The sequence below is a fragment of the Salmo trutta genome, chromosome 4 (genome assembly GCF_901001165.1).
Source record: "Salmo trutta chromosome 4, fSalTru1.1, whole genome shotgun sequence".
Taxonomy (NCBI): domain Eukaryota; kingdom Metazoa; phylum Chordata; class Actinopteri; order Salmoniformes; family Salmonidae; genus Salmo; species Salmo trutta.
The window spans coordinates 61,180,970-61,193,539 of NC_042960.1; the positions used below are offsets into that span (position 1 = coordinate 61,180,970).

The 12,570-nt window shown below is 43.1% G+C and overlaps 1 protein-coding gene across 3 annotated transcripts in view; it reads left to right on the top strand.

Annotated features, from left to right (window-relative positions):
* LOC115192771 (dual specificity protein phosphatase 8) overlaps positions 1 to 12,570 on the top strand; it is a 99,536-nt gene that overhangs the window by 81,943 nt on the left and 5,023 nt on the right. For all 3 annotated transcript variants that reach the window (XM_029751616.1, XM_029751618.1, XM_029751617.1), the window contains 2 exons: positions 11,363 to 11,523; positions 11,660 to 11,819. In XM_029751616.1, coding sequence (XP_029607476.1) covers positions 11,363 to 11,523; positions 11,660 to 11,819 — 321 coding nt within the window. The remainder of the gene's footprint in view (positions 1 to 11,362; positions 11,524 to 11,659; positions 11,820 to 12,570) is intronic.

Here is a 12,570-nt window from a genome sequence, read left to right on the forward strand (position 1 = left end):
ATATAGTATTTTTAACACTATGAAGTGTATATAGTTTGCACCAATGGTGTTATGCAATAACACATATAGTCTTTTTAACAATTATGCAAGGCAGTCTATCACTCAAACAAGGTCACTCAGTGTTGGGTTTAGGACATTATAGTAATATTTTCACATCTTCATTGCAACATGCTCTTAAGTACTTCCAAAAACATCCAAACTGGTAACCGATATGCTCAAACTTTAGTTACATAATCATGGACCACTTAAACGGGTAGATAAAAATAATGTGTTGAAAGTCACGCCCACTCTAAGCCACGCCTCAATATCATTTCCCACTGTGCCTTTCCTTTTCGTGTAAAATGTCGAGTTACTGCCCATGACTGTATTTGTTAGTGACAGAGACACATGGTTGTTTTAATTGTTCATTTTTGCTCCTGTAGTTGAATGTTACCGTTAAAATTAAACTTTTATGACAATACATTAAATATATCATAAGGCCTCACTTTTATGGCCAAGTTTTACCGTAACACAGTGATGTTAAGAACCTCCTGGTTTACAGGTCACAACAGGCCTGCAAGTCACATTTTACTGGCTTGCAAAGTGATGTGTAGTTCCTTTTGGAATCCAGTCAGAGTTAGGATATCCAACAGTTGGAATGTATATTCACAGGCAACCTGCATTCAGAATGACTGTCAAAACCATTTCAGTAATGAGTGCAATACATCTAACTAACTGATTGGATTAGTTTAGAAAAATGTATGTTATTCATCTTTATATAGAATAAGATTAATCAGTCAATCAATGAACTTGGCAAAAACATAGATATTAAAAACAATCCTAAAAATCAACACTAGGTAACACTGGCCAATTTGCTGTGTGTATAGATGTGCTGTAGAGTGTGTATTCTGCATCAGAGTATAGTATGCATGTGTTTCAGTGCAGTGTGCCCAACACCTGGTCCTGTTCACACTGCACATTGAGTGCTCGTATGCGTGTGTTCACACCACAGCTTCAAGGCAGATGGGCAGATTAGCCCAGAGTGAGACAAAATCACACATTTGTCGTCACCTATTGAGAATAGAGGTGTTGTTAGTGGTTATTTTTAGATTGTGTTGCCCTCAGGAGGTTAGCTGCCTAGCTGCTGCAGACCAGCCTCACTACTTACACTCAAACACACATAGCTAAATTCTAACGCCACCATAACATATGGATCTAGATTAGCTAACACATGTATTGACATTGACTTTTTCTTAAATCTATTGATGTACACACAATTCAGTTTTTTAGCTCCCATGTATACTGAAATAAAACTCAACTCAACAAAAAAAATCTCTGTTAATCACATGCTAACGATACCGTACTGACGTATAGATCTGTGTTAGCCACATGCTAAATCTACCGTAACATAAACATAGGCACAAACAGATACTGGTTGCCCTTCAATCCTCTATATTGCAATTGTGGTGTTCTTTGTAACATGCTGATCTAGTGGCTACCCTCAGGCCCCCTGCTGCTGTAGCATACTCTTTGTGGAGCAGAGTGGAGTGGGGCATGTGTGCAATGATGTCATAGCGGTGGGGGAGACACATTGAAATGCTAATGTCCCCTACAGAGCACAGGGGACAGCTGGAGGGGCACAGAGGATGGTGTCATGTCTCTCCCACATGAACGATAGAAGAGAGGGATGGAGGGAGGGCAGTCATTCAGGCAAATCAATGCCCCCGGGATGGAGAAGAGAGGGGGAGTGTGCGTGTGTGTGTGCATGTGTGTGTTCCCTCCATTAAGGCATAATGCAGCTGAAAGCCTCTCACACACCCATGCACACACACACAAACACACAGAGAGGGGTCTGGTATTGAGGGCCAGTCAATAGTACCAACAGCGTAATGTTACAGACAGTCTCTCTCTCTCTCTTTCTCTCTCTCTCTCTCTCTCTCTCTCTCTCTCTCTCTCTCTCTCTCTCTCTCTCTCTCTCTCTCTCTCTCTCTCTCTCTCTCTCTCTCTGTGTGTGTTCAGTCAATATCTCAGTGATTTCAGGCCATACAAACAGACCTTGTATCATAACTCACCAATTCTTGTTAGAGCGTTGGGCCAGTAACCGAAAGGTTGCTGGATCGAATCCCCAAGCTGACAAGGTAAAAATCTGTCGTTCTGCCCCTGAACAAAGCACTTAACCCACTGTTCCCTGGTAGCCCATCATTGTAAATCAGAATTTGTTGTTAACTGACTTGCCTAGTTAAATAAAGGATACATTTACCAGAAGACAGTGTTTGTAGTAATGGAGGATGTGATTTGTGTTGGTGAAAAAGCATTTCTGCTTTCCGTATTATGGCAACAAACAATCCATGTGTTTCTGTGTCCTCATGAACTTGCTACAAGCTTTCAATTTCTTTCTACAATATGTTGATATATGTTGATATATACTTCTTGTAAACATGTATTTTTCTATGAAATTCATTCATATGTGGAGCATTTTTAGATTGCATTGATTTGTGTACATTACCCTACTTCTCCCCATTGAGTGCCCTGTGGAGGGAGAGAAGGAAAGAGAAAAAGGGGAGAGAGAGACCATTCGGTAAACGAGGGAGGGCTCGTCCGCTCCAAGAGAGGAGAGAACAAAATACATGATATAAGCTGCGGAGTATTGGGACAGTGGAGATGGGATGTGGGGGGAAATAGGAAGTCTGTGCTGGCTGGTGGGCCCATTGTGACGCCCTCTTTCCAGTGAGTTGTTTACCATGCATAGACTGAAAGGTGGATGGCTACTCAACAACCAGGGTCAGTTTGGCTATTCAGTTCATAATGGTGAAGGTGAGACTGTGTGGAACGGGCAACTGGTCCTAGAACAGTTGTTTTGAAACTAAAAGGAGCAGGAGCCTGAAACGACAGTCTTTTTTCAGTTTGAGCTGCACTTGCTTGACCTAATTGCAGGCGTTGGGTCACTTAGTTGGGTTGTTTTCTTGAAAAACTGCTGGGTTATTGATGCTGGGTTATAGACAGGTTGGTTGTTTAGCAACAAAACCAACGCGTGCGCAACTAGGTGGCACAACAGACGGGCTTGGCTTTGATTATTGACAATATGCAAGCTATATTTAGTCTCCAATGTTTATTGAAAACATAAATACATTTGCACAATGAGGAGTTGTTGCCTCTCAAATACATTGTTTAAAAAATATATATATATTTAACTTTTATTTAACTAGGCAAGTCAGTTAATTCATTGTAAATTCTTATTTACAATGACGGCCTACACCGGCCAAACCCGGACGACGGTGCGCAGCCCTATGGGACTCCCAATCACGGCCGGTTGTCAGGGTCTGTAGTGACGCCTCAAGCACTGAGATGCAGTGCTGTAGACATCGTTACAATTATTGGTTAGCTAGCTAGCAAATCTGAGCCATATTAGCATTAACATGAAATCATTCAAAACACCTCAAAACAAGACATGATATCAAGAACAAGATGAAACGAGCTGAAACAAGCCACTTACGATTCCCCACATGGCAGTTTCTTGTCATTCTTGCTAGCAATCTGGCCATTCAGATTTCCAACAACACATATATTACATGTTAAATAACATAAGATGAAACAAATTAAAGTACTTTGAAATGCCATAGTTACACTTAACATTGAAGTAAATAGGTGCTCCCTTTGTTAAAACAAATGCAAAGTAAACTAAATTCTCAGTGGAAGCATGTGCATCGTTCTATCCATCTACTGGTTGTGGGTTGTTGAGATACGACCCAGAGGGTGAGATCAGAAGACGAGTTGTAGTTTAGTAGGGGCGTGGCATTCAGATACGTATAGCCAACCTTGAGAATAAATGTCATTCCTGTTCATCTGTTCTGTTATGTAGTTATCACATGTTAAGGTTGAACATTCAATTCTGTAGCTTCAATGAAGCTTACGGAAATGTATGAGTTCCCTAAAAACCCAAGTAAATTCCATTGTGGGGATATATAAAGTCATATATCTTACTAGGCAATAAGGTATATAAATAATTGCATTAAAAAAAATGTATATAGACTCTTTAACAAACTCATTTACATTTTCACATTACATTCTAAATAAGCAGTGTCAACAAATGTCGGCACATGCATCCAAACCAGCAAGTCTGTGGAGGTCTGCAGGGCTTCCATGTCGTTTGAAGGGGATGAGCCAGAGCTTGGTGGAGTCCCGAGTTGAAAAGGGTCTCTGACTACCCCTGTACAGCAGCAATGTTCTTGGCAAGACCTCCCCTGCTGGCAGGCACAGGATACTGAGGGGGGGCTTCCTTGCATTGGTCTCTAGTGGCAGTGGTCTCTGACTGTAGTGCCGGACACACGACAGCCACTGGTCGAGAGGGACCCCTGGGTGGTTATCCAGGATATACTTCTGCACCGGCTTGGCCAAGCTGTACAGACCAAACTGTGCAAGATGTTGGCGCGATGTAACCATTTGTGCCCAACCCTACACAGGTTTAAGAAGGAGACGTTTGACAAGATTACATTTGAACACACACGTCACAACCGATACTCTGGTTTTCAAAGTAAAAAATGGATTGTGCCATCTGAGTGTGTGACCTCAAGACAACACTGCATTGTTCCCCTCTAGCTGCCTGCGATGCCCCTTTCAATACCCCAACAACACAGCCTGGAGCCCAGTCCATGAGCAAGCCGTATCGCACTGCTCCTACCACCAGGTGGTGCCAGGAGCTGTCCCTCCATCAGCTTCTTTGCCTGGAGTGGGATCAAACACAAAGGAGAGAGGAAAAAACACATAACAAATGGCAATAATACATTTTCAAGGTTCAGGATCAGGGTCAGGAGACGCCCATTCTCATACCCCAACAACAACGTGGAGCCCAGTCACCAAGCGTGCCACCTGTCACTTCTATCACCTCCTCTCCACTTTTCTGAACCTCAATCAACCTTTTGTGATTCGGGGATGGGCACGGGTGGAGGCCACAAGAAGGGTCTGAAGAGACAGTAGGTTTGGGGTGTTTTCAGTGAAAGTGATGTTGCTTAAAAAGGAAACTGTGTTGGGGGAGCTTGAGAGGAAGACTCTTGGTCTATTCTCAGAGGAACCAACCTCCCAACCTGCCCTCCCAGCACACCAACTTCTGTAATTCCTGCCTCCATTTCCTCACCTGCAACTTCCACCGCATCAACAATAATGACCAACCCCTGCTCTGTACTCACTACACCAGAGCCACCCTTGGGTGCCATTTGAGTACACTTGGGGGCAATCTCTGTGGAGAAAAGCCTCATCACAGAGATGACACTTTCTGCGGTTCCAGCAGTCCAAGGAGTGGCCCAGTCCCCTGCACACCACCTGCTCTCCTCACTTCCTACAGAACTTTGGTTGTATGAAGCCCTGGTTCTCTCCCAACACCGTTACTGAGGGCAGGTGTAAGCCCCCAAACCCTTATAGATCTGCTCTTTGTTGGATTGGAATTCGCCAGCTGCAATTCCAGATGTCTCTTACCTTTTTAGGTGCACCTGTCACTTTACAATTTCTATTCAGCCAAAAGCATGTGTCTTCCCCACTCACTGTTTCTTTGAACATACTGATGACCACCACCTTAGTAGTGGCCTCCTCCGACAATTTATCCACAGTGAAGAGATCAAACTTAGCTTTTTTGTTTTCATACCTGGTCTAGAACTCTTTCAACAGAGCTGCTGTCTGGAAACTCACATCGAACCTATTTGCTAAAGGCAACCCAAGAATGCAGTTTATAACACCTGGATTGAATTTAAGGGTATTTTGCAAGAACTTTCTGGAGAAGTCCAATCTGGACAAATCCAGTTGTTTCCCATCTTTAAGTTTCAAGAGAAACCGCACACTGTGGTGCTTCCTCATGCCTGGCTTGGGGTCTGACATGATGCAGGCCCACTATGAATAACCAAATGTCTTAGAATGTACAACGAGCTGAAAAGGGGTTAGGCTATACTAGGCTAAAAGGCTAGTAGGCTATGGCTAGCAGGATGAGAAGGCTAGCAGGCCAAGGCTCGCCATCTTGCAAGCTATCAACAAAGCTATCAACAAACTCAACTAAAGCAAACCAGCAAAACTAGCCGGCCAGCACGCTAAATCTAAAACAGATAATAGCTGACAAACAATTAACTATAGTGAGGATACAGGAGAGCTAAGAACAGAGAAGGCTAGTAGGTGAGCAACCCAGCGGTTAAGCTAGACAGCAATTAGCAAGCTAGCAGGCTAGAAAACGAACAAACAACACAACTAACAGCTGCCAACACTTAGATACCTTGACAAGAAAGCTAAAGCTGGCTAGACAAAAAGGTGAACAGGAAGAAAGGTTGACGCAAAGAGAGAGAACAGTAAGCTAACACGAGCTGAGGGGCAAGTTAGCCAACTGCTAGCAGGCTAGACTAACCAGAAAGCTAGTTAGCAAGCTAGCCAGCCAAAAAGCCACCCCAGCTACATTTTAGTCATTTAGCAGACGCTCTTATCCAGAGCGACTTACATTTCATACATTTTTTTTTTCCGTACTGGCCCCCCGTGGGAATCGAACCCACAACCCTGGCGTTGCAAACACCATGTGTTGCAAACACCATGCTCTACCAACTGAGCTACAGGGAAGGCCAAAAGCTAAAAGTTAACAAACAATTTGCTATACCGGGCCACCCTACACAACCATAAGCAACTAGAGCCAAAAACTGAAAAAGCTACCACAAGTTAACAAGAACTAAACATACTAACAAAAGTAAAGACATAAGGAAAAGCAAAGACCCAGAGTGCCCCTGCCACGCCTGGGCTCTCTCCTCCAACAGACTGGTTTCAAAAAGACAAGAATCAATAACGCAAAAGTAAATCTGAAGAATGTGTGTATATATATATATATATATATAAGGACATTTATTCTCATGGGTGGCCAATAACATCTAGCTGAAAGCCAAGTCCCTAATAAGCCATGCCTCCTAAAAAGAACCTAAGGATTACACTGCAAAAAGACCCAGCTGCTAGGTCAACATAGCATGAAAGTAAAAAATACCCAATTGATGGTTAAATTAACCTATGTTTGGTTAATCCCAACATGTTGGGTTATTCACGCAACCTAACTGGCTGGGTCAAAATAACACAACGTGCTCTGTCCACTGTCTGTTTTTAGACCATCATTTTTTAAAGTGTTGTGTGCATCGCAAATGGCACCCTATTCCCTATGTAGTGCACTACTTTTGACCAGAAGCCGATGGGCCCTGATCAATAGTAGTGCACTACATAGTGAATAGGGTGCCATTTTGGGACACAGACCTGGTGTCTGACTGTGTTTGGTCATAAGACTAAAGGTGATCTCAGCGCTTACAGACAGTTGACTTCCTGATGTCATCTCATCAGACAGCTGGGCCTCAGTATGTGACAGGGTATTTTCAGTTATGTGTTTGGATTGAAATGGAGAGATGTGTTGTCCGGTGCTTTTGGGGGATGTGAGTGCATGTCTCTCTGGGTACTTTCTGAGTGTGAGTGTCTATGCGCGCGTGTATGAGGGCACAATACATGTGCGTGCTCTTGGTGGGTTTTTCCATAGTGACAGCACCCCGGGGACAATAGACACAGCAGTCAACCACATCATCCCGTGTTTGTTGCCATAGCAACATTAACTCTGAAGGCCAGGTGACCAGCGATGGTGACGGGGAGATTGTGTGTTATCAGTGTTGAGTAAGAACACAGCACAGGACCACTGTAAACTTTTGGACATCCCAGTGGTGTGTGTGATGATGGGTGTTGACCCAATGTTACTGAAACGCTATAGGCCTCAATAGACCCATGCAGGCACACAATCCTGACTCGTAATCTCTGCTCTCTGTACCTGAGGAGAGGAAGTGAGGTTCTCAGAATATCCCATGCTGACCCTGTCCTCTCAACAACTCTCCTGTAATGAAAAGGGACATGTAACTTAGGTGATGTGTGTGTGTGTTTTCCTGTTTATGTAGCGTTGTACTGTGTGAATAAAGACCTTTACATATGGAGGAAGGGTTTTGAATGAGGAATATATCATAGACTCTTGCTGAAACAAAGTGTGCTAATTGAGGAAAGAGGGACTCCCTTAGTAATAACAAGAGCCACTCTTTCTTTCTCTTTCACTATCTTTCTTCATTTATTTATTTATTTCTCTTTCTCTTTCTCTGCCTGTCTGCTGCATGTGGAGAGGTGATGTCATCTTTCTGCCGGTTGCCATTAATAGCTGGATATAGGCAGGCCCTCCTCTCCTCTCTCCTCTTCTCCTCTTTCCTCCTTTCCTCTCTACTCCTCTGCTCTCTGGTCTTAAAGGGACAGGCACCAGATATAGCCGTCTGTCTGTCTGTCTGTCTGTCTGTTTGCCTTTCTGTCTATCTGTGGGTCAGAATACACTCTGCTCTCGCTGACTCCACCACGACTCATATTCAGCCCAGCAGACTTTGCTCTGCGTTCAGACCCATATCCACTGTAGGATAAACTAAGGTTACAGAGCCAGTTATATATTACTAGAACCTGAGGTTACAGAGCCAGTTATATATTACTAGAACCTGAGGTTACAGGGCCAGTTATATATTACTAGAAACTAAGGTTACAGAGCCAGTTATATATTACTAGAACCTGAGGTTACAGGGCCAGTTATATATTACTAGAACCTGAGGTTACAGAGCCAGTTATATATTACTAGAACCTGAGGTTACAGAGCCAGTTATATATTACTAGAACCTGAGGTTACAGAGCCAGTTATATATTACTAGAACCTGAGGTTACAGAGCAAGTTATATATTACTAGAACCTGAGGTTACAGAGTCAGTTATATATTACTAGAAACGGAGGTTACAGAGCCAGTTATATATTACTCGAACCTGAGGTTACAGAGCCAGTTATATATTACTAGAACCTGAGGTTACAGAGCCAGTTATATATTACAAGAACCTGAGGTTACAGAGCAAGTTATATATTACTAGAACCTGAGGTTACAGAGCCAGTGATATATTACTAGAACCTGAGGTTACAGAGCCAGTGATATATTACTAGAACCTGAGGTTACAGAGCCAGTTATATATTACTAGAAACTAAGGTTACAGAGCCAGTTATATATTACTAGAACCTGAGGTTACAGGGCCAGTTATATATTACTAGAACCTGAGGTTACAGAGCCAGTTATATATTACTAGAAACTAAGGTTACAGAGCCAGTTATATATTACTAGAACCTGAGGTTACAGAGCCAGTTATATATTACTAGAACCTGAGGTTACAGAGCCAGTTATATATTACTAGAACCTGAGGTTACAGAGCCAGTTATATATTACTAGAAACTAAGGTTACAGAGCCAGTTATATATTACTAGAACCTGAGGTTACAGAGCCAGTTATATATCACTAGAACCTGAGGTTACAGAGCCAGTTATATATTACTAGAAACTAAGGTTACAGAGCCAGTTATATATTACTAGAACCTGAGGTTACAGAGCCAGTTATATATTACTAGAACCTGAGGTTACAGGGCCAGTTATATATTACTAGAACCTGAGGTTACAGAGTCAGTTATATATTACTAGAAACTAAGGTTACAGAGCCAGTTATATATTACTAGAACCTGAGGTTACAGGGCCAGTTATATATTACTAGAACCTGAGGTTACAGAGCCAGTTATATATTACTAGAAACTAAGGTTACAGAGCCAGTTATATATTACTAGAACCTGAGGTTACAGGGCCAGTTATATATTACTAGAACCTGAGGTTACAGAGCCAGTTATATATTACTAGAAACTAAGGTTACAGAGCCAGTTATATATTACTAGAACCTGAGGTTACAGAGCCAGTTATATATTACTAGAAACTGAGATTACAGAGCCAGTTATATATTACTAGAACCTGAGGTTACAGAGCCAGTTATATATTACTAGAAACTAAGGTTACAGAGCCAGTTATATATTACTAGAACCTGAGGTTACAGAGCCAGTTATATATTACTAGAAACTGAGATTACAGAGCCAGTTATATATTACTAGAACCTGAGGTTACAGGGCCAGTTATATATTACTAGAACCTGAGGTTACAGAGCCAGTTATATATTACTAGAAACTAAGGTTACAGAGCCAGTTATATATTACTAGCAAAGTGCTTACTTACAGCTTTGTGTGTGTGGAGTTAAAGGGTGTTGTGTTGTAGCCTGGTGTGTGTTACACTTTTAGGCTATGTCATGTCATGTCCTGTATGTGCTAGTTTAGCAGGGTGATGTCATTTCTTTGGGTGTGTGTGTGTGTTTGGCAGTAGCCCAGATCGGGTCAGGCAGGACTGAACCTAGATTAGGTTCTAATCCTTCTGCTGGGGCTCAGGGTTTCCTTGAAGCACTCCTTATTCCCTGCCTCACTCCTTTTCTTCCCTCCCTCACTCCTTCCCTCGCCTGGCGAGGTCATTCGCTCTCCCCTTCTCCTCCCATCCAGCCAGAAGTTAAACAACCATGGTAATGCAGAGTAAGTCTGTGTTTTAGTCAGATTTTGAAAGGGAGTGTGAGCAAATGTGTATTATATCTTTGTGTGCTGCTGTATGAATGTATGTGGTTAGTGTATGTACTGCACAGTTGTGTGTGCGCTGCTCATCTGTGTTTTATTTTTTAAATGTAACCTTTATTTAACTAGGCAAGTCAGTTACCTGCCTTGTTCAGGGGCAGAACGACAGATTTTTACCTTGTCAGCTCAGGGATTTTATCTAGCAACCTTTTGGCTACTGGCCCAACACGCTAACCACTAGGCTACCTGCCACCCCAGGTGGTAGTGTGTGTGTACTGCACGGTTGTCAGGGGGATGTTACTGGGCCTCTGTGCTGGCCCTGCACCTGTGGCCTCTCTCATTCCCCAGCCCTGACGCAATGCTCTGCTACAGGACATGAGCTCATGAAGGAAACAGAGCCACACACACACACACAGTCTTTAACACACACACAGGCCAAAGTGGAGCCGTCTGCACTTAAAGGGCCAGCCACACACATTCCTCACCGCCCAGCAGCCAAACTATCTCCCAGAGTGCAGCAGAGAACGATTTCCTACTGAGCTGGGAGCAGAAACCCTAACCCACAATCTAGCTCCAACTGTTATGCAAACAGTTTGAAATGGTTCAGCCATGTTGTTGAAACACCAGTCTGTAATGTAAGGGGATTCAGTGCACAGTCAGAGAGAGTAATAAAAAAATGTATGCAGATCAGTAGGAAAAATAATATAATTTGAATCCAGGCAGGAAAACGTGACAACTGTGCAAGGGGTGTGTAGACTTTCACTTGACAACAGGGAAAATGTAAAGTCAAGCAGGTTTCTGTGTTGGAGTTGCGAGTTCTGTATGTGCATGAGCAGTAGCTCCCAAACGTTTGCCGATTTCGGAAATTGTATTTATTTCTCTGTCTCTCTCTTTTTCTCCTTTAGGGGGCTTTGCTGCATTCTCCTCCTGCTTCCCCGGACTTTGTGAGAGCAAGCCAGCTCTGCCTATGAGCATATCCCAGCCCTGCCTACCTGTAGCTAACATAGGCCCCACACGCATCCTACCACACCTCTACCTGGGATCGCAGAAAGACGTCCTCAACAAGGTGAGCCCGTAGCAGTCAAGGGGAAGTAGAGGGAATGTGAGAGGAAAGGAAGTACAATAAAGCGTTAGCTGTTGTTCTCTGTTATTGCCTTTTCTAACAGTCCCCTGTCTGCATGTGTCTCTCTGTCTGTCTGTAGGACCTGATGGTTCAGAATGGAATCACGTACGTGCTGAATGCCAGTAACACCTGTCCCAAGCCTGACTTCATCAGCGAGAGCCACTTCATGCGGATCCCTGTCAATGACAACTACTGTGAGAAGCTACTGCCCTGGTTGGAGAAAACCAATGAATTCATCGGTAAGTCATGATTGTGTGTCTTTGCATGTGCAGAGAATATAATATATACCATTTAGAAGACGCTTTATCCAAAACGACTTACAGTCATGCTTAAATGTATAGGTGGTCCCAGAAATCGAACCCACTTTCTGGCGGTGCAAGCGCCATGACCTACCAACGGAGCTACAGAGGACCACGTATATGCAGAATATGCACTAGTAGACCCTGGTTTGATTCTAGGCTGTATCACAACCGATTAGGAGTACCGTAGGGTGGCGCACAATTGGCCCAGGGTCGTCCGGGTTAGGGTTTGGCCGGGGTAGGCCGTCATTGTAAATAAGAATTTGTTCTTAACTGACTCTCCTAGTTAATTAAAGATGAAATAAAAGAATGTCATACAACATAGTGAAACAGGCCTCATATTCAGTATATCACAATATTGTAATGTATCACCCTCCTTGTTTTCACAAGTGGTACACTCCCAAAGCGAGGTTAATCGTGATGACGATGACCCCTGTGCTGAAGAGGTGGTTTATTTTCTATGGGTGTTCCATAGACGAGTTGGTTGTTTAGCAACAAAGCCGATGCGTGCAGAACTATGGTTTAAACAGACGGGTTTGGTTTAGATTGCTGCTAACATGTAAACTATATTTAGTCTCCAATATTTGTTGAAAACATAAATAGTTGCACAATGAGCACTTGTCTTTCAAATACACAGTTGTTGGTTAACTTGCCAGCTAGCAAATTTGAGCCATATTAGCATAGATGTGTC